The sequence below is a fragment of the Pinus tabuliformis genome, chromosome 2_1 (genome assembly GCF_031772625.1).
Source record: "Pinus tabuliformis cultivar Carrire ecotype Pingquan chromosome 2_1, CPIR1, whole genome shotgun sequence".
NCBI classification, from domain to species: domain Eukaryota; kingdom Viridiplantae; phylum Streptophyta; class Pinopsida; order Pinales; family Pinaceae; genus Pinus; species Pinus tabuliformis.
Window position 1 is genome coordinate 861,691,844 of NC_142299.1, and position 23,325 is coordinate 861,715,168.

General features: G+C 42.7%; 1 protein-coding gene across 4 annotated transcripts in view; it reads left to right on the forward strand.

The window, feature by feature from the left end:
- The window catches only part of LOC149203398 (phosphoenolpyruvate phosphatase-like), a 345,157-nt gene extending 333,945 nt beyond the window's left edge, over positions 1-11,212 (forward strand). For all 4 annotated transcript variants that reach the window (XM_089403422.1, XM_089403425.1, XM_089403423.1 and 1 more), the window contains 3 exons: positions 10,018-10,139; positions 10,354-10,515; positions 10,775-11,212. In XM_089403422.1, the coding sequence (XP_089259548.1) occupies positions 10,018-10,139; positions 10,354-10,515; positions 10,775-10,922 (432 nt within the window). In that variant the 3' untranslated portion in view covers positions 10,923-11,212. The remainder of the gene's footprint in view (positions 1-10,017; positions 10,140-10,353; positions 10,516-10,774) is intronic.
- The last annotated feature ends 12,113 nt before the right edge of the window (positions 11,213-23,325 follow it).

A 23,325-nucleotide genomic window follows, 5' to 3' on the forward strand; every position in this document is an offset into this window, starting at 1 on the left:
TTAAGAAGCCCTACTCTTGGTGGGCAAATCATGGGGCAACAAGCCCTCCTCTTCAGCAGTTAGCCATGAGGCTCCTCTCTCAGGTGACTTCATCCTCTTGTTGCAAGAGGAATTGGAGCACATATGGGAATTTGCATACTGTGAAGAAGAGCAGGCTTGAGCAGTCCAGGGCAGAGACAATGGTGTATGTGCACACCAACCTTCGTCTTATTTACAGGCAGAGGGAAGAGTGGTTGAGGGGAAAGACAAAGATGTGGGATGTCTTTCCTGATGATATGGGTCTGGACACCACTGTTGAGTTGGCATTGGCCAACATGGATCTCGGTGATCCAGTGCTAGACCCTATTAGTTTTGATGACTTAGAGGGGTCAACCTCCATACCAGCAGATGCAGAGGCGACTATGGATACAGGGGAGGAGGAGGATGCAGAGGAGAGCAGTGGGGACCATGATGATGGGGACAGTGATGCTGATTCTGATGCTGATTGATGCCTTGAGGCTTGTATACCTATAGTTGTTTTATATTTTCTATTTCTATTTGCCATTGGCATTGCACCAACACTACCTATGTAACAGATTTTGATTTGATGACTTAATGAGAAAACTACAGTTGTCAGTGTGTTTATCTTACTATTTTGTAGTTGTAAGTTGTCTTTCAGTTATGAATTATGAATCATGATTTAAATTTTTAATAGATTTATCATTTATGTGACCAGTACCACTAACATTTATTTGAATTTTGTATGTACTATGCATGCTAATAGCTATAGATGAAGATCTATGTTTGAAATCAATAAATTTGTATCATTAATTAAAATTGGTGTAAGAAATATGTTAATATCTAATTTTTAATATATATATATAATTTTAAATATATATTATATATATATATATTTTTTAATAAAATAATATATAACGCGTCCTAACGTGTCCTGTTCCGGGGGTCAGCGTGTCCCGAATCCGACACCACGAATCCCGAATCCTACGTGTCCCGAATCCCCGTGTCAGGTGACTTAGCCAATGCCTAATCAACTTGTAGTTGAAGTGCTCTTGCTCATTGCTTGAAGATCTCCTTCGATTGATCAGATCTAGCCCTTCACATTTGCTCTAACTCTTCCCTTTCTATTACTCTTCACTTGCTCTCACACTTCTCTTGCATACACTCAACACTAGCTCTCCTTCTTCACAATGAACATATTACTCTCAACTTTAACTTGCTCTTGCTTAAATAGATGAGAAGGGAGAGGAGTTACAAAATGATATCATGCCTTGAGCCAATAATAAGAAAATTGAATTCCATGAGGGAGGAGTTACTTGAGGAGAAGTGTAACTCATCCCAAGAATAAAGAGAGAAGTATGCTTGTCTTGAAGAGTTACAATTCGGATTAGGGAGAGAGGGAGTTACAATTAAACATGAGAGAATATTTGGTGAGAGTTACAAATCGAATTGAATGAGGGAGTTACAAGTGCATTTAATGAGGAGTTACACTTTTGTCATACATTGAATTAGTGAGTGAGAGTTACATTTTCTTAATTTTGGGGTTACTATTTAATTCCAAGAGAGAGGTTCAATTTTCCAAGAGATTCTCAATTTAATTTACATATTCCAGGAGAATTCGTTTTTTATTTATCCATTAAAAGTAAATGCCTTTAGACTATTTTATAAATATTAGTATCATAATAATAATAATACTAGTAAGGAAAAATATGTTAATTTTTGACTTGTATAATCACGATTGATTTGATTTTAAAGTGGATTCCATATGTCAAGATCATCCTTGATTATTTAGACATGAATTTTTATTTTTGGAAAGTCACTTCCAAATTGAGATGTGACTTACTATTTTTGGAAAGTCATATTAGAATTGTTAGAAATGAAATTTTATTATAGGTGGTTCAAACAAAACTGAAAGATATGATTTCTTCTAGGAGAAATTCATCCCTGAGCTGTCAAATTTGAACACTTGTACCCATAAGCTTAGAATATCTCTTAGGTGACCCATATATCAAGACTCCTCCCATTAGTGAAAATCCCTAAAGAGCAGGGGATAGTAGTTGTGGTGACAATGGGCTACTACCTTATTGTTGTCACTTGGTTCAGTCATTGCATTGTAGGGTACACCTCTACAAGGCCTGCTAGATTTTGCGGCAACAAAATGAAAATAAACTTTATTGGAATGATTTGGGTATTTGGGAAATTCGGGGTCTATAATAAATCACTTTAGAATGGATACCAGATATGTTTTATTAATAAAAATGAAGGAAAACCAATAAATGAAAAGATGCGAAAATTGGTTTTATTAAATCCAGATGAGTTGGGTGTCTGCGGTGCAAACATGTTGAATCTTTTATTTTCTAGATTCTGTCATGTTCCTTTTTCTAGTTTCCCCTTATAGCATGGTCGGGATGGACTTCTAGGGTTGGAGGCAGCTAGGTCGCAGGAGAAACTTTACTCTATCAGTGGGCCTAGGGGCTTCTAGAGGGGCTTTATGGGGTTTAAAGGAGTTTTTATGGGATCCGATGGCATTTTCTTGGCATATTCCATCATCTTCACAACTTGCCTTTCATTCCGTTGTATTCCGACAACTTTTGAAAAATGGGGTTATTATCGAGCCTAACTCCATTAATTACGCTTAAGGTGGAATACTTGACGGAACACTTTAGTGTAATAGCTCATTGGAACTAGAACGAGAATATCAATAAAATGATATGGTGGGAACTGACTTTCAATGGCCTGAAGAGTGATGGTGGCCGATTTACCATTTTCTTCTATTAAAAGGGTATTTTAATTACTGAAAAGGAGGGAAAATGTATTAAGTGATTAAAATAATAATAAAATAAAGGCTTCTAGAGGGGTCCATGAGATCTGTAAAAAGAGGAGGAGGCCGTTTGAGGACATCTTGGATTTTTGCATGTTGTCTTGATAAAAGTTGGAGAACCTAGTCCCCATCTTCTATAGCCCCAGGACGAAAACCCTTAGGTATGCTATTGAGTGTTGGACGAAAACCCAACACTTCTTGAGGAGACTTCATCCAGGAGTTTCATAGATCTTCAGTGTTATTGGAGTAAGGACCACTCGGATCCTCAGCTTGGGCATCATCTTCAGTTATTTTGTGGAGGCCAGGGTCAACTTGCAAAAACTATTTTGTGGCCATCTTATCTCAGCTAACTCTAGCTATTGTACTGGCATATTATATGTTTATTAAAAACCCTGAATTTGCAGTATTTCTTATGAATTTGCAGCATTTCTGGGTTTCGTAATATAAACATGTTTCTGTTGTCATAATCTCATGGTGCATGTTTTGCTACTGTTTGGAGAAATTTAGGATTAAAACTTTGGTTAAGCAATTTTCTGGCAACTTTTTGATTTTGGAACATTACAGATTCTGTGTACAAAATTCAAATAGAAAATATTGAAAGACTTCGAAAAAATCAAACTAATTAAACAGATAAAACTTTATTGAAAAGATATCTAGGAATCTGGGATATCCGGGTGTGTGCAAAAGTATAACATGGTAAACCGTCTAGATGTCCAGATTTTTTATGAATCCAGAATTTTATTATGAATATGAACTTAGATATTTCTGAATCTAGATATTTTTTAGAATCTTAAAGTTTTTGAGATTTTTCCTTGGTTTTTGAATTTTAGAAAGATATATACAAATCAAGTCTTTAAGGATTATTTATAATGGAAAATAAAAATTTAATCAAAACTATTTTTTTTAAAAGGGTACTTATTTTATTAAAGTAAAATGAGGGGTTGTTGTAGTTGGAAAGTATAATTTCAGTTATCAAATTGTCCCCATGAAAATACAAAGAAAAATGATAAACCTCAACTTGAAAATGTCATTGGTCTTCTTTAGTTCAACTAGATCTTCAAGGAAGTCCTTAAGTTCTTCTTCACAATTCTTCCATACACCTTTGGCAAATGATAACTTCTCTCGATTTATAGGCTTCCACCCCTACCAAATGTTGGAATTTCTAAGTCTGTCTGTTAGAAACCCTTCATGTACTTTACTGATTTATTCCTACCTACTTGTTCTGTTAATTAACAAGTTATTTATCATGTAAATACTGGAAATAAATACAAGTACATGCTCAACACATTAAAGATCATCAACTGAAGGAAACAGAAACAAGCACACAAGTGACATCGTTGTTTTTGGACTAATGTCCTCGGAAAAACCCAATGCGGGAAAACCAGTGCAGCTATCTGAGGGTTTGATTTATTAAGTAGTTTCAGAATACAATTTGGGTTCCAAATCCGGCTCACCCAATAGAGAAAAATCTCGATAGTAGTACCTCTCAGTCGGAGACAGATATTCCAGCTAAAACCCCAGATAATCACTCCAGCAGCTTTACAGCTCCAATCTGCCCCATGAAACCCCAACGTCAGCCTCTAGGGACAGTGTCAGCCCTTTCTGGCCTAGCGTTTGCCCAACGTCACTCTGGCTTGGCTTGCGTTAGCGTTTGGAGGCACTGCGTCAGCCCTCTAGCGCTCTGCGTCACCCACATTGGCCCTCTGAGGCACTACACAGCTGTTGGCTGGATCTGGGTGAGCCCTGGCTGGCTCTGCATGAACCCCTGGCTGGTTCTGCATCCCTCACTCATGGCTACTGTGTTGATTCTCCTGGTGCTATCTCTGCCTCTCTGCTTTTGTATTCACTGCCCGTCAATTGCAACTTTGATCATTCTCTTGACTTCCTTAGCAAAACCAGCCCCAGAAAGTCGAAATCTTGATCAACTCGGTGTGTTCTCCAAGTGACCTTCAAGCCTTCTCTTATACTTTTCTCGTTGACAAATCAACGACTGAGATTAAGTCCCTAATCAACAACTAAGATTAGATCTGGCTTGATCCATGACTTTTGGACCATTCTAACATAGTTTTATATTAATTCACATTAATATTTTATTTTTCCTAAGTTTAGACTTAGAGACTCCATTAAAATTTTTAATTATTTTAATATCTCCCAAACTATTTAGAATCTGCCCAAACCCTTTCTGGGTATTGGAGATCTCATGTGCCTTAGCCTCTCCACCAATTTTCGTGGCTAGAGCACATCCAATGCTACCCCAAATCAACACTCCCTCTTAGCGAGGACTGTGCTCTTGCAATACTCCTCACTGAGTATCACCTTGATCATCCGGCATTAGTCCCTGTGCTGATGCTAGGCCTGTTGCCCATCATCTGCACTACTACATCCTGTTCTACTACCCATGGCCTTGCCACTGCCATTGTTGCATCCGTACTGCAACTCCCTCTCATCCTGTTGCATCATGCTGCCCATAGCACTGTCACTGCTAACTGCTGCACTGCAACCCAGTTACTGAGAAGTAAGTAACTGATCTCCCAACTCTGACATCTCTGTCAGGCTAGAGACACCCTCGATGCTGAAACTCCCTCTGTCGCTCACAAGGGATCCCTCTCTGACCTCTACATTGCTGCAACAACTCCATGCATCTTGCAACGTTGCACACCTCTCTGTGCCATCTTGCACTGGTGCAACACTCCCGTGCTTCTCGCATTGCTGCCTCATGCTGTTCTGGGAATCCTGCATTGTAGCTCCCTTTGTCGCTCCATTCGCATCTGTCTCTACTGACATCCGCCAGTACTGCTACTCCTCTTCGGGGCTCCTGTAGCAAGGTCTAATCCAAGAGACTGGGTACTTCGAGGATCCTGCCCCTCATCGCTTGTAGTCTGTCTGACTACAACTCGATGTCTCCACGCTTCCGCTCAAGTGGTGTGTGTGCACTCATGGCATAGTCATCGCCTGTCTCCACTTCCTTCTCAGCCCTTGCTGGCCTAGCTTTGGTCTTAGAGGCCTCTCCCTTGCTCTTCTTCCTTGGACACTAGGTCGCATAATGACCCAACTACCCACAGTGGAAGCATTTGACCTTGGAGAGGTCCTTCTTTTGTTTCTCTGGCTTTCCCTCAAATGCTAGGGTAGCATCCACCTCCTCCTCCTCCTTGATTCTGATCCCCTTGTCGCTTCCCGCCTTGCTCGACTTTCTGATCTCTTCTTGGCAAAGAGCAGCCCACATTTCCTCCCAATCTGGAAGGGTCGCCCTACCCAGTATGCTCTGGACAAACACCTCCTAGTCTTCTGAGACTGCGTTCAGGGTTGGTCTCACCATCAATTCTTGATCCGGCGTGACCCCTATGGAAGTTAGTTGATCCTGGATCTCCTTCAATCGACCGAGGAAGGGATAGATCTGTTCTCCCTTCTGCATCTGGTATGATCACAGTTGATTTTCTAGTAACATCCTTCTCTGCACAGAAGTATGTTGGTACAATTTCTTTAGGGCCTCCCACATCTCATTTGCCGTGTCCTTTTCGGCAATATGTGGTACTACATGGTCCTTGACCCCGTCAAGAATGATGCTCTTGGCCCTCGCCATTGCCTCCTCGTACTTGTTGTTATTAGCTAGGTCAACTGGGATAGCTATCGTCCTCAAGGCGAAGTGATTGACATGATTCCTGTCTAGAACAAATAGGATTTTGGCCTTCCAGACTACGAAGTTTGAGGCTTCGTCTAGTCTGTCCTGGTCTCTTACCCCGTTCACTGCCATCTCGCTGCTCCTCTACTTCCCTCTTGGAAGTTCTTGGTGTGACTCCTTCTGAGCCTTGATTTCCCTCCTGGAAACCCTTTTGCCAATGTCGAGATGCCCCCACTCCGATCATTAGTGTAGCTGCACCACTGATCCAGATTTCTCGGCTAGAAATCCTTGGTAGCAACTCTCTCCTCCTTGGCCTTGCCCCGTTAGGTACGGTTCTTATTACAGTACCCAACCGACTCCACTCTGCAACTTACCCAATGCCTCCTAAACCCCAGCAAACTGAAGGTTAGAGCCCCTAGGCTCTGCACAATACCAACACCGGCGAATCAACTTCCTTAGCCAACTGCATCAGCCCTCCTGGCCTCTGCGTGAGCCTGCCTTTGCCTCCCTTAGCCGTTGCGCTGCCTCTTCTTGGCTCGAACTTGATGACGCAAGCACTGCGTCACCCCTTCCTTGTTGCTTCTCTACTAGGAACAACTTCTGTCACTCAGGACAACTGTTTCTTGCTGTTGTTGTTCTGCTCGGCTGATGTCCTCAGTTCTCCTGTGATCTGCAACCATGCTCTGATACCATGTTGGAATTTCTAATTCTATCTGTTAGAAACCCTTCATGTACTTTACTGATTTATTCCTACTTACTTGTTCTGTTAATTAACAAGTTATTTACCATGTAAATACTGGAAATAAATACAAGTACATGCTCAACACATTATAGATCATCAGTTGAAGGAAACAGAAACAAGCACACAAGTGAGTTGTTTTTGGACTAATGTCCCCGGAAAAACCCAATGTGGGAAAATCGGTGCAGTTATCTGAGGGTTTGATTTATTAAGCAGTGTTAGAATACAATCTGGGTGCCAAATCCAGCTCACCCAACAGAGAAAAATCTCGGCAGTAGTACCTCTCAGTCAGAGACAAAGGTTCTGGCTGAAACCCCGGATAATTACTCCAGTAGCTTTACAGCTCCAATTTGCCCCATGAAACCCAACATTAGCCTCTAGGGACAGCATTAGCGCTTTCTGGCCCAACATTTTCCCAACGTCACTTTGGCTTGGCCTGCGTCAGCGTCTGGAGGCACTGTGTTAGCCCTCTGTGTCATCCATGCTGGCCCTCTGAGGCACTGCGCAGCTTCTGGTTGGCTCTGCATGAGCCCTCGCTGGCTCTGCGTGAACCCCTGGCTGGTTCTGCGCCCCACTCTCGGCTACTACGCTGATTCTCCTGGTGCTATCTCTGCCTCTCTGCTTTTGTATTCACTGCCTCTCAGCTGCAACTTTGATCACTCTCTCGACTTCCTCAGCAAACCCAACCCCAAAAGTCGAAATTTTGATCAACTCAATGTGTTCTCCAAGTGACCCTCAAGCCTCCTCTTATACTTTTCTCGTTGACAAATCAACGGCTGAGATTAAGTCCCTAATCAACGGCTAAAATTAGATCTGGCTTGATCCATGATTTTTGGACAATTTTAACACAGTTTTATATTAATTCACATTAATATTTTATTTTTCCTAAGTTTAGACTTAGGGACTCCATTAAAAATATTAATTATTTTAATATCTCCCAAACTGTTTAGAATCTGCGCAAACCCTTTCTGGGTATTGGAGATCTCCTGTGCCTTGGCCTCTCCACAATTTTTCGTGGCTAGAGCACATCCGATGCTACCGCAAATCAACACCAAACCCTAAACTAGGGTTTGGTTCTTTTAGGGTTCAACAAGGAGAAAACAATATTCTAACCTCGTCAAAAAACAATGTTTTAACCCCACCGATTCGTCTTTCTATAGAGGGTGCACCTTCTTGGGCATACTTCTTAGGCTTCTAGGCCCTCTTGAATGGTAGTGGGCTCCTTGGCAGCCTATTTATTCCTTGTAACCTCCTCGTTGGATGAAAATTGTGTTTTCATATACCTTTTCTTGGGCTTATAGATCTTTTTTTGAATTGGGACCATTCCAATGGGCCACCGACCTAATCCCATCATAAATGAGACCCCAAATCATGATTTTCAAAGTGTCATTCTCCTACCGAGTGAATTCCTCTGTTCGGGTCATTCATTATCCCCTTCTCCCCTTTAATGCATCTAGCATGCTTCTTAAATAGGTGTCCATCATTCAAGTGAGTTCTTTGACCACGTCAATGGTGAATTTAGTGTCATACATCATTTTTTAGGTAGGGCATTCTCTCAGAGAAGCTTTGATTTCATCTTCAAATTGCCATAAATATTCCGAGTGGTAACACTGTCAACAAAAAGCACTGGAATTCAGTCTTGTTGGCTTCATTCTCTCCCCATTTGATAAGCACTGCTCCAACTTGTGGGTTGTAGTTTGTGGGGAAGTTGAGCCTGACAATTCTGCATGTAGACTATTACCATGACTTATTAGATGGAAAAGTAGATCCAACTTTTGAGTCGCTTTGTCATGTTTCTCATCAATTCTTGTGCCAACTGTCATCAATGTCATTTTCTGTACCCATTTGTGCTGGAATCTGAAACTTGAAATTGTCCTTGTAAAACCAGAACTTTTGCCCCTGAAAGAATTCAGAAATTTTTCTCCTGCACCTGTGCATTATCTCGTGTGTTTCGTGGCCTTGGGCTACGATTTCAGACTGTGGTTAGGGTATCTGATCCATGGCCTATTTGTGGTCTGTGGCAACCTATATCAGTCTGAAACGGTCTGCTCTTCTGTAGCCAGCCCCCCTGCTGTGTTGGGCAACAGTGTGGTTGCTGCATGGCCTGTGCTGTGCCTAGGTTTCTGTAGCAACACTGTTTAGGACAGTTCTCATGCTGTGTTAGGGCTTTCCAATCCCAAATAAATAAGCAAAAATTAAATCTCTGGATCTGAGGCAAAACAATCCTGCAATTAATTTTCCGATCCTGTAAGAAACCAAGAATCATTCTGCAATCAACCCTCAAGAAAAAAATTCTCATCCCAATTCCAGGTCCTAAACAATAGTGTTTTTGCACATTGGAGTTTTTTTAAAAATGAAGTGCTGATACCACTTGTAACTTTGTAAGAGACGTAGATTACTCGCAATAACAGATATTAGAGTGAATTATTACAAATATATGTTAAGAGGCAAATGATATGAATGAAAAGTACAACATCTCTCATAAATGCAAACTATGTGGCACATCCCAGCTAGCCTACCTATAGCTGACCTATACAATTTAATATTAAATACCCCTATTCTATTCTATTCTAGCCTACCAATATATGGCAATGTATTGTATCCATCTTTATTCTATAAATTGACTACTAAGGAAGAATGTACGGTGTGTACAGTTCGGCAATCTTCGATATTTCTTTGTTTATTTCTTTGGGTGCTTTATAATTTTAGTTGTGTGCACTTACCATGCCACAAAATGTAATATTGCTTTCATTTTAGTTTCTTGTGTCTGTTCTCTTGAATGTCTAAATGTCCCTTGAAAATTTTGTGGTAACCTAGTTGATGCATTAAATTGCGTTGCAGTATCGGTATTCAAATATAGCATATAATATTACAAATGGAGATTGTTCACCTACAAAAGACATATCGGCCCCAATCTATATAACTATTGGTGACGGTGGAAACCTTGAAGGGCTCGCTGGAGTGTAAGTTATCTTATCATTTCTTTATTTTCAGTTCATCTGTGCTTTCTATTACAGTATGCAATGAAACTGGACAGTTCTAAGCAGAGATGTGTACATCGATTCAAGTTTAATTCAACATGACCTTGTCGAATACCAATTTTACAAGCATCACGATTGAAAACTGTAGCCGTGGTAAAATATTTTGCTCATATTAATGATGTTAATTTCTTTCCAGCTTCACCGAACCACAACCTGCATACTCAGCTTTCCGTGAGGCCAGTTATGGCCATGCTATGCTGGAGATCATGAACCGCACCCATGCCTATTATTACTGGAACCGCAATGATGATGGTGTATTTGTGGCATCAGATTCAATTTGGTTGCACAACCGATATTGGTACGTGATAGTTAACTGTGCTGGCTTCTAAGCAATTTGACAGTCTTTAGTTTAATAGAGCTTATTCTTTACTGCAGAGGTTTTAGACATGATACGATTTTTCATCTTTCATATTAAAGAATGGCGTGCATCGATGTTTTCTATATTCCACAACCGATATTTGGATTAGTTGATGATAGGCACCATATTTTCATAGAAGTTGAAGCATAACAGTTTTTTCTAGTGTATGGAGTTTTAACCATAATTATGGTTTTTATAGGTCGAGTAAACTCCAAATGCATCCAAGGAACAGACCAAATGAAGCTCATGAAAACATCAATACTGACCACCAGAAGATGCGGTCTGTATCATCAAAAATTTACCAAGGAAACCAAAGATTCCCTGGGGTATTGAAGGACATACTGTGAAGTTATGCGTATTTAACATGCAAAATTTTCTAGCTTGAACATATTGAGTTTATGTACAGTGCATTTTATGGCCATTCATTCTCTGTCCAATTGGACCGAAAGAAGTGATTCTTGTTAGGTACTTAATGGCTCCTTTGGAATGGATTTTATATTCCATAAGTTAGCTTCTAGATTAGAGAAATAAATGTGACATCGTAAAATAGTCAATATATATGGAATTATCTGGGTGGAGGTTCAGAATTCTGCATCATTCTATTTATATAACAATTCTATTCCTTGTTGATGTTTAATTTGCTTTGATCGTTATATCTACACACACACATGGTTAGTTTGTGACATTACGGATTCCACTTCATCTGCATCATCAGTTGCACCTTCCAGGGTGCACAATGTAGCTTAATTTAATTAGTCCACTATTATTGGCACTGAATTTGTTACCTCCGTTTCTTGTTTTCTTTTCTTTTGGAGTAATTGCCTTTCAATTGCTTCTTCCTCCTGATGAAAATGTTTTGTGTTTAATAACTACTAATTCTTTTTGACTGCTATAATGGGTGGTTAGAGCTTGGCATGGAATTCATGGAGGCAAGTGATAACTGTTATAAGAATCACATGAAATTGGATGGACTCGACAGGACACAATAGTGACTCATCGAATATACTATGAACAAAGGAAATAAGGAGATGCTTCTTGTTAATTTTTGGATATTGTGGCAGCATTGTATATGTGTTCTAGTTTCTAAGGTGTCAGAAAAGCTAAGGAACATAGGATCTCTAATACCCAGAATTAGTTTCGCAAGATATGGCTCCGAAACACCTTAATTAAATTAATTAGTCAATAATTAAATTATTTCCTAAGTCTAACTTAGGGAAGTTGGTTAATTAAAGTTAATTAAGGATGTTTGAGATTGCTCTAGAGACTTCTATTTGATGAAGTCTAATTGATCTTAGCCATTGATAGAGATTTAATATTAGCCATTGAATTCTCAACGATGGATTATAAGAGCAACTCGAAGGGATGGAGATAGACACAGTTGTGGGAGCAAGCAAGATAGATTGAGCTACCTAGTTCACAACTTCAGTGAGGGCGCAGTTCGAGAAAAAGGGAGAGCATCAGAGAGAGGTAGTAGAAAATTCAGGTATAGGATTCCAGAGAGTTTTCCAGTGTTTCTGCAGAGCTAGATTGGCAAAAGATAGGAGGCTGAATTATCTGCAGAGAGGGTCGTAGAAGCCGATGTGAATTCCGGGATACATTGTGACTAGCCAGTGTGAGGTTCAAGTAGGATAAAGGAGGCTGATTTGTATTGCAGAGGAGATATGGGATCTCCATATTATTTTGGCTAGATATTTGTTGGAGGATTACAAGATGGGCATCCAGATTAATGTACTCTCAAAATTTGTTGTGTAATAATTAAATAAACCCTAATTTGTCGCACCAGTTTTCCCTTCAGGGTTTTTTCGGGGACTTTTCAGTCCAAAATAATTGTGTAAACTTTCATGTGTGCGTCTATTTCTTGGTTCTTGAATTTTACTTCTGCAACATATTTTATTTGTGAAGAATGCACAAGTGAATTATTTGTTATTTGTCGTAAATAAATAAATTGCTAATCAGTTAGGAGAATAATATCCAGTTGGTGCATTTAAAGAAATTTCACATGGTATCAGAGCATTATTGATCAGATTTGAGGCTCAGAGGTGAAAGACCAAGAGATCGTGCAGTTTTAGAGGGAGATCTGAAGCACAGGATTCAGATTTGCGCAGGCCAAGCTATGGGTGCGAATTGCAGAGGTAGGGAATACAATTTCCAGATCTAGTTCGATGGAAAAGTGCAAATTGCCTCAAATGCAGAGTTTGCAAGCAATGTGGTTGTCAGGAAGCAGTTCTTGTGAAGATCAATTGATTCACTAAGTAGATCTGGGCGCATAGATTTACAACAAGGGTTTGCAGTTGCATATATGCATAGGGCAGGAAGAGAAGAGCACACTGAGAAGATTTCCAGAAGTTCTCAGAGGGTTTCCAGTTTCCAAGGAGGAGATTTGGGATTTCCAGCAACAGTAGGTCGTAATAGTCTTTCTAGTACACCAGTGCGTGCTTCAAGAGCAACAGTATGTGTGCCAGATTTCAGAGAAGGATTTCCGAGAGGTAAAATGAATTACTTAGTTGAGGTGTAGCAGGCAATGCAAGAGCCGGAGAAGGCCTTGTTCTGCTACATTCCAGAGGGAGTGCGAGTAGCAGAACAAGGCCAAGCAGGAAGGAGCAGGATATTTCCATCACTAGTCTCCAATTTATTTGAGTCTCGCAAAGATGGCCATAATAGGACTCAAGGATCAAGATAGACTTGACGAAGCCTCTAACTTTGGTGTATGGAAGGCCAAAATGCAATTCTTGTTGGATGAGCATGGTCTGAAGGAATTTGTGACAAATGTCATGGCAGAGCCAACAAATGCACAACAGTTGGAAATCTTCAAGAAAGAAATGGCCAAAGCTAAGAGAATGGTCCTAGACGGGGTTCAGGATCACATTGTTTCGTATATTGTAGACAAGAATACGACAAAGGACATGTGGGATGTTGTTGTAAAGATGTATCAAGATCCATTTGAGAATCGTAAAATGATTCTCAAGGAGAAGCTGAGGACCACTAAGATGCAGAAGGGTGAGAGCATCACCGCCTATCTCACTAGATTACAGATGGTCAGAGATGAACTTACAACCGTTGGAGAAAGGTTAGTAGACAATTAGCTTGTGCGCACAACATTCAATTGGTTCACCAAGGAGTGGCATACATTCGTCCAAGTTGTTTTTGGACGAGACACACTTCTAAGGTGGGATAACCTGTGGAGTGACTTCGCTTAGGAGTAGCTGAGGCTATGTCTCATTAATGGGTCTACCAGTAGCAGTAGTAAGGGACCCAAGGTTGAGAAGGATGAGGAAGAAAATGTAACCCTTGCATGTAAAGGGAAGGCGAAGAAGGGTCCCAGTTAGGGACAAAACTCAAAAGGAGGCAAAAAAAGGAGGAACCATCGAAGGTCAAATGCTTTAGATGTGGTGAGTTTGGTCACTACGTCACCCAGTGTCTGATGTAATATTCCTAATTAGCCATGGCTAATTAAAATATTCGATTTTGCTCAATTTTGCCTTCTATAGTTATTTGTAAATAAAAAGGTGAGGAAAAGGGGACATAACTCACTTTTAGAATAAAAAGTCACTTCCTAGTAGAACAACGTTGTGACTTAAAGGGGAGCCAAGAGGACCACGCAGAGATAAGACCCACGCAGACACTTGGAGGGACTACGCAGATGGAAAGGGAACACGTGGCAAGAGGGGATTACGTTGGAGGAGGTGAGCCTTGGGATTGGGAGAGGCCAATGCTATAAAGGAGAGAGGATCCCCCTCATTTTGTTATTCGAGTATGAGCATTTGAGCTAGTCACTTCGACTTGGAGCACGCTGGCTGTTTAGTTTGTCTGCAACACTATTTAGTGCACTGAGTGTCTCCGTTCGGAGATCTCACCCTTAGCCCCGGTGGACTTCGAGTGCCTACTCAGGCAAGGTATTTTCAGTGGTCTTTTTGTAGTAGTTTGATCTTTGGCATTGAGGTGGAGCTGAGCATTGGGAGACTGCGCAGTCTTGAGAGAGAGGGACGCAGTCTTCTGGGAGCAGTTTTGGGTTGAGGATTTGTGGAGGAGTTGACCTGGGATATTGAGCAAGGGATCAGCTCTTGCATATTGGAGGGGTTTGGCAGAGTTTCAGGCAGTATTTTGGAGGATTCTACTCAGTGGCAGCGCAGGTCCTTAAAGGATTGTGTGATTCCCCAAGGGGGCGATTTTCGGGGGTTGGCCATTTCAGAAAAGCTTTTTGGGTTTTTCTTGGTTTTCTGAGTAGGGGTGGATTACAGAGTTTCAGCATTTTCTGAGGAGGAGAACAACCCCAAATCCTCATTTGATTTCCAGCAGTAGCAGCAGCACGACATTTTCTCAATAGCATCCACGCAAAGGCCATTCCTTTGTTATTCTGAGTGTATTTCTTCACTTGCCTGGTGCAAGTCGAGGTGCCATCCTTCTATTCACCTCCTGTACTCATTCCATTACTCAGTATAATAAAATGGCTTAGCATTTCTCTCTGCATTTCTCGAGTATCTGCTTATATTTCATGCTTATATTATTATATGTTACACCACTGTTATTTTTATCATTTTGAGTTTCCCGATTATTATATTATTTGTGTGTATTTGGTTGGAATTTACTAGGGTTTTGGGGAAAATCTCTAAAACGGGATATTACAGTGGTATTGGAGCCTAGATCTGGGTCAGCCTGTGGAGCTAGTAATCTATGACACCGGGGGAAAAGCCCTACATTTGTTACAGAGGTAGGAGATACAGAGACGTTGGGCATAGGTTGGAGAACACCTACGGAGAGGGAGACTGAGTCCCGGTGGTGGACGCAGAACAGGAGGAGCCTGTGGTGGACGCAGGACAGGAGGACCCTGTGGTGGGCGCAGAGCAGGAGAATTCGATGGAAGATGATGACAGGAAGAAATTTGTGGACATGCTCCTCAAATCAGTGCAAGATCTGTCGAGGCAGATTGAGGTGATGGGGCAGAGATTCACGGCAGTGGAGGCTAGACAGTGTGAGAGCCCACGAGTTTTCCCAAGTGGAGAGGGATCGGGTGCATCTCACCATTTGCCAGAGTAGGGTGCCACTCAGCGTGATACTACTTAGCAAGTGGCCTCACATGCCCCTATACGCTCTACCATGCCCACTTTCCTAGGAGCAGATACGGGGGCTGGAGCACAGTAGGAGGCAAAGCCCGGTCATAAGGGCGATTATTTTGCGGAGTACCAGGCCTATGGGCAGGAGTTCAGGGATGCTCTCTCATTCAGAGACTTTGTTCAGCTCCAGCGAGATAGTAGACCCCGCGACCATCACAGAGGATACCGACATTATCACGATGGAGACACCCACCGCATTGCTAGTAGATTTCACTTGCCTACGTTTGATGGCTCATCAAACAGTTTGGCAAGGTCTTGGGTGGAGAAGTTGGGCATCTATTTCCAGCTTAACCAGATGTCGGAGACAGATGCCATCAAGATGGCGACATTACATTTGGATGGTGAGGCCCAGGATTGGTGGTTCCATGGGATGGTTACACTCGGGCATTCCACAGTGACGATGTATGTCGAGTTCACCAGGAGGTTGATGGAGAGGTTTGACCGGAGGGATCTGGAACAACACTTTGTTGAGCTAACAAGGCTCAAACAAACAGGGAGCCCAGAGACCTACATTGTGGACTTTTTGAGGGTTTCAGTGATGGTGCCAGATCTATCCACGGCACGGAGGATCTACATGTATGTTTACGGGTTAGCAGAGCCACTTCGGGGTCTAGTCAGATCCGCTAGACCAACCACCCTTCAGGATGCTATTAGTAGGACCTGGGACTTACAGGATGTCTTACCCAGGACCCGAACACCTTACCCCCAGGGACAGGCTTTTCAGCCTAAGGGGAAGGATGTGAGGATTCCGCCTCCGAAGGGGAATCCAGGACAAGTACAGATTGATGATGATGCCAGGAGGGAGTTGAAGAAGAAGCAGTTGTGCTTCACCTGTCAGGAGCCGTGGGCACCAGGACATAGATGTGTTGCTGCAAAGCACATCTTATTGAGGTCTTTTCCGAGAGCAGTGGGGAAGAGGATGAGGAGGATGATGTGGAGGTAGGAGATAGTCATGCCATGCAGGGTCCCTTGCCGCCTCCACCACCAGCAACAGGTGGTGCAGCTTTTGCACCTACTGGAGGAGCCCTTGCAGCATTGCGAGGAGTTCCCAAGTATTTGACGCTGCGCGTACGGGGGACAGTATGTGGCCAGTGAGTATCAGTTTTGGTTGACGGTGGGGCCACCCACAACTTCATCAATGCACAGATGATTGAGCGGAGAGGTATACCGACAGAGAGCTTTGATGGATTTTCAGTTTTGGTCCTAGGAGATCAGACCATGGTGTGTGCTCATTATGTTCCAGAGTTATTAGTGACGATGGGCACCTACACACTGATTGACCACTTCTTCGTGGTCAATATTCTAGACACCAACATAGTACTGGGTGTTCAGTGGCTCATCACTCTAGGGAAGGTCACTACAGATTGGAAGGCCCTAGAGATGGAGTGGGATGATGAGAAGACAGGGAGGCATGAGAAGATACGGGGATAGCACACATACTCGCCCCAGACTGTTTCAGCTCATCGAATGGAGGCAGTCTTCCGGAAGGGAGACATAGAGTGGGCAGTGGAGTTGCGTGCATCAAAAGTAGGGACTACAGGGCAGACGATGCACCCAGAAATACAGGCCATCCTTGACCAGTATGCCACAGTGTTTGGGGAGATTCCACTGGGACAGCCACCGGACTGGGGGTTTGAGCACACCATTGAGATTGAGCAGGGCATACAGGCAGTGATTACTACCCCCTATAGGCATCCCAAGGCCTATAGGGATAAGATTGAGCAGGCCATTCAGGAGTTGCTGGCTCTTGGGCACATTCGGCCGAGCACGAGTCCTTTTGTTTCTTCCGTGGTGTTGCTGAAGAAGAAGGACGGCACATTGAGGATGTGCATTGACTACAGGGCCCTGAACAAGAAGACCCTGAAGAACAGATACCCCATACTCAGGATCGATGAGTTGATGGATGAGTTGAGAGGAGCACGGTTCTTCTCAAAGATTGATTTGAGATCTGGGTACCATCAGATTCGCGTGAGGGAGCAGGACATTCCCAAGACTGCCTTCAAGTGTCACTATGGGTACTTTGAGTTTTTGGTGATGCCCTTCGGGCTAACCAACGTCCCAGCTACATTTCAGTCTTGCATGAATCACAACTTCTGCAGTCACTTAAGGAAGTTTGTGTTGGTGTTCTTTGATGATATCCTCATTTACAACAGGACTTGGAAGGAGCATCTCTAGCACATTGAGACAGTATTGCGCATCTTGGAGGAGCAACAGTTCTATGCCAAGCTCTCCAAATGTGAGTTCGGGTTGACGAAGATGTTATACTTGGGACACATCATAGGAGTGGACGGAGTGAGGGTCCACGAGGAGAAGATCAGGGCCATTAGAGATTGGCTGGAGCCGAAAAACGTGACGGAACTTCGAGGATTCATTGACATTTGTACTTACTATCGGAAATTTGTCAAGGGTTTCTCACAGCTTGCTGCACCCCTAACAGATTTGATGAGGAAGGGGGCATTCATTTGGTTGGATACAGCGCAGCGAGCCTTTGATAGGCTCAAGGAGGTTATGAGTAGCTGCCGAGTGCTTGCGTTGCCAGATTTTACGCAGCCATTTGTTTTGGAGTGTGATGTGTTGGGAGAGGGGATCGGCGCAGTGTTGATGTAGGGAGGTCACCCTATAGCCTTTGAGAGTTGGAAGCTCCTTGCGCACGAGAGGTTGTATTCTATATACCACAAGGAGATGTTGGCCATCATGCATGCATTGGCTAAGTACCAGTAGTATTTGGTGGCTAACAGGTTCAGGGTGAGGACTGATCACAACAGCCTCATGTTTTTTTGGAGTAGAAGCAGCTACAGGAGAGGCAGCAGAAGTGGATCAGCAAGATCCAAGCGTATGACTTCGACATTGAGTATGTCAAGGGTAAGAACAATGTGGTAGTAGATGCCCTTTCACGAAGGCCAGCCATGTTGTCTCTTATAAGCTTGGACGCAGACTGGAAGGCTCGACTCTTAGTGGAGTACTCCAAGGACAGATTTGCATGTGAGGTTCTGGATGGGCAGGTGGCAGATGACATGTACATGGTGGTCGATGAGATCATCTACTATAGGGACCGGATCTTCTTGACTGAGGGGTCTCAACTCAAGAAGAAGATACTTCAGGCGTCACATGATTCACCATTGGCAGGTCATTAGGGGTTTACAAAAACCTACAGGGCCATTAGAGAGAGGTTCTCATGGAAGGGCCTCAAGGAGGACGTACTCTAGCATGTCCGAGAGTGCGATGTTTTCCAGAGGAACAAGGGGGAGATGAACCATCCAATAGGACTATTGCAGCCTCTTCCCATTCCGGAGGGGAAATGGGAGTGTATTTCGATGGACTTCATCATAGGGTTGCCCATGGTACAGGGCAAGGATTGCATCTTTGTCGTCGTTGATCGGCTGACAAAGTACTCACACTTTTTCGCCATATCTGCACACTACACAGTAGCGCAAGTGGCCGAGCTATTCTTCAGAGAGATTTTTAGGTTACATGGTCTTCCCAAGACCATCACCACTGACAGGGACAACCATTTCATGGGCGGATTTTGGCAGGAGCTTTTTCGGTTGGTGGGGACAGAGTTGACACCGAGTACTAGTTATCACCCACAGACGGACGGGCAGACAGAGATAGTTAACAAGTGGCTGGAGGGCTACTTGCGTAACTATGTCAGTGGGCAGCAGTGAGCATGACTGAAGTCGCTGCATCTGGGGGAGTACTGCTACAACACTACACATCACATGTCCATCTGTATGTCACCATTCTATGCTTTGTATGGATATCATCCTTTATCTTTTGCTGATGTGATGTTTGGTGCTAGCAAGGCTCCAAGAGCCAAGATTTGGATCCAAGAGAGTCAGGATATTCTCCGAGCTCTCAAGGATAACATGGCTACAGTGCAGAACCAGCAGAAGCTGTATGCTAACAGGGGTCGGGTGGAGAGACAGTTTGAGGTAGGAGACTTGGTCTACCTACGATTACAGCCATACCGACAGTCATCACTGAAGCAGAAGGGGGTTGAAAAGCTCAAGCCCCGCTTTTACGGGCCATACAGGGTGATATGCAGGATTGGACAGGTAGCATATGAGTTGGAGCTGCCCCAAGGCAGCAAGATTCATAACGTTTTCCACGTATCATGCCTGAAGAAGGCGTTGGGACAGCATGTGACAGTGACAGATGAGCTACCACCCACGGATGATGAGGGGCATTTGGTGTTGCAGCCAGAGGCTATTATTGATACTAGGGAGAGGTAGCTACGGAGCAGGACAGTCCGGGAATTCTTGGTGAGGTGGAAGAATTTATCGGATGAGGATGCAACTTGGGAGAGTGAAAAAATTTTGCAGCATCCATCACTTCAATTGCTTGAGGACAAGCAACATTTTGCCGGGGGAGACTGTAATATTCCTAATTAGCCATGGCTAATTAGAATATTCGATTTTGCTCAATTTTGCCTTCTATAGTTATTTGTAAATAAAAAGGTGAGGAAAAGGGGACATAACTCACTTTTAGAATAAAAAGTCACTTCCTAGTAGCACAACGTTGTGACTTAAAGGGGAGCCAAGGGGACCACACAGAGATGGGGCCCACGCCGACACTTGGAGGTACTGCGCAGATGGAAAGGGAACACGTGGCAAGAGGGGATTACGTTGGAGGAGGTGAGCCTTGGGATTGGGGGAGGCCAATGCTATAAAGGAGAGAGGAGCCCCCTCATTTTGTCATTCGAGTATGAGCATTTGAGCTAGTCACTTCGACTTGGAGCACGCTGGTTGTTTAGCCTATCTACAACACTGTTTAGTGCACTGAGTGTCTCTGTTTGGAGATCTTATCCCTAGCCTCGGGGGACTTCGAGTGCCTACTCGGGCAAGGTATTTTCAGTAGTCTTTTTGCAGTAGTTTGATCTTTGGCATTGGGGTGGAGTTGAGCATTGGGAGACTGTGTAGTCTTGAGAGACAGGGACGCAGTTCTTCTGGGAGCAGTTCCGGGTTGAGGATTTATGGAGGAGTTGAGTTGGGATATTAAGCAAGGGATCAGTTGTTGCATATTGGAGGGGTTTGGTAGAGTTTCAGGCAATATTTTGGAGGATTCTACTCAGTGGCAGCGCAAGGCCTTAAGGGATTGCATGATTCCCCAAGGGGGCAATTTTCGGGGTCGGCCATTTCACAAAAACTTTTTGGGTTTTTCTGGGTTTTCTGAGTAGGGGCACATTCCAAAGTTTCAACATTTTCTGAGGAGGGGAACAACCCCAAATCCTCATTTGATTTCCAACAGTAGCAACGGCACGAAAGTTTCCTAGTAGCATCCACACAGAGGCCATTCCTTTGTTATTCTAAGTGTATTTCTTCACTTGTCTGGTGCAAGTCAAGGTGCCATCCTTTTGATCACCTCCTGTACTCATTCCATTACTTAGTATAATAAAATGGTTTAGCATCTCTCTGCATTTCTATAGTATCTACTTATATTTCACGCTTATATTATTATATGTTACACCACTATTATTTTTATCATTTTGAGTTTCCTGGTTATTATATTATTTGTGCGTATTTGGTTGGAGTTTACTAGGGTTTTGGGGAAAATCTTTGAAACAGGATACTACATCTGAAAAGGAAGAAGGACAAGAAGGGGCAACAACTTCGGCTTAGATAGATGAGTTGACCTATGGAGGAATTCACATTGATAACAACAATACCTCTAGATGGAGGAGCATGACGCTTCAAAAACCAGTATGGGTAGGGTCCATAGGTGAGCAACAAGAAGTCTAGTTAAGATCTAATTATTTTTCACATGGATCAATACCTTTGCTATAGGGGCCCTCATTTCAGAGTAGTAGGAGGATTGAGATGTCAGCAAGGCATAGTAAGATCTTGAGGGGCAGTTGCAGAGCTAGTTGCAGTCAGATGTGTGAGTGACAGTAGCAGAGCTAGTTGGGCGCAGTCATATGCTTTGTAGACAATGCAAAGCTAGTTACAACTAGAGGACTCAAGGGACAGGTGTAGAGCTAGTTGCAGTGACATAGTAGATCAGTAGAGATTGAGTTTCTAGTTGTAGGTTGCAAGAGCAATTCAAGCCAGAGCGAGACTCCATGTAGGGGTTTCCATTTAGGAGAGATTTTCTAGTCCCGCTTCAGAGGGCAATCAGGTGAGATCAGACTCGCCATTGCAGTAGTTGTAGTAACAGTCCAGGTATAACAATTGAGCAATAGCAACAACAATGTGAGGATCAAAGTAGGTGCAATGATTGATGGACAATGTTGCAGGATTTCTTCACAATGATTTCTAGTGACAGGGAATCTAATCACTAAAGGTGAGCCACAATAGAAGGCAGACATCAGTAGAGTGATCAATCCAGCTACAGGTTATAGAGGAGAGATGATGGGCATAACACCTTTCTCGTTAAGAGGGAGTGTTATTTTTTGGATATTGTGGTAGCATCAGATAATTGTTCTAGTCTCTAAGGTGTCAGAGAGGCTAAGGAACATAGGATCTCCAATACCTAGAAATAGTTTCACAAGATATGGCTCTGAAACAACTTAATTAAATTAATTAGCCAATAATTAAATTATTTCCTAGGTCTAACTTAGTGAAGTTGGTTAATTAAAGTTAATTAATTAAGGATGTTCATGATTTCTCTAGAGATTTCTATTAATGAAGTCTAATTGATCTTAGCTATTGATGGAGATTTAATCTTGGTCATTGAAGTCTCAACAAGAGATTACAAGAGCATCTCGAAGGGTTGGAGATAGACACAGTTGTGAGAGTAAGCAAGCAAGGTAGTTCAAGCTACCTAGTTCACAACTTTAGTGAGGGCATACAAGCCAGAGGGAGAGCATCAGAGAGAGGGAGCAGCAGAAAATTTTTTGGAGCAGGATTCCAGAGAGTATTCCAGTGTTTCTCTAGTGCTGGATTAGTAGGAGATAGGAGGTCGAATTATCTGCGGAGAGCACCGCAAAAGCCAGTGTGAATAATCGAAAACCCTTGGGCGAGTTGCCAAAAGAAAGAGGATTCAGTTGTCGAAGGCCATATCAGTTTCCAGGAGGCAAAGCGAGTTACTTCCAAAGGCACAGGGAGGTAGGACAACTCACTTGGAGCCAATTTCCATGCAATGCGAGATTCCCAAGGCCAATAGTGTGAATTCTAGGATGTAGTGTGAGTAGCTAGTGTGGGGTTCGAGCAAGATAAGGGAGGCCAATTTGTATAAGAAAGGAGATCTAGGATCTCCATATTATTTTGGCTAGATAATTGGCAGAGGATTATCATTTGGGCATCTAGATGATTGTACTCTCAAAATTTGTTGCATATACCCTATCTGTTGCGTTGGTTCTCCCTTCAAGGTTTTTCCGACGATTTTTTAGTCCAAAATAATTGTGTCAATTTTTTATGTGTGTGCATATATTTCTCAATTCCTGAAATTTACTTCCGCAACATATTTTATTTGTGAAGAATGCATCAGTGAATTATTTTTTATTTGTCGTAAACAAATAAATTGCTAATAAGTTAGGAGAATAATATCGAGTTGGTGCATTTAAGGAAATTTCACATTTCCATGAATAAATTAAGTGTTGAAAGATGACAAGGCCCTCCCTGTATTTTCAAAGGGGTGCCAGGGGAGAAAGAGGAAAGGTATAATATGATAGAAGCATAAAATATTTCTAGTATTTCAAAAG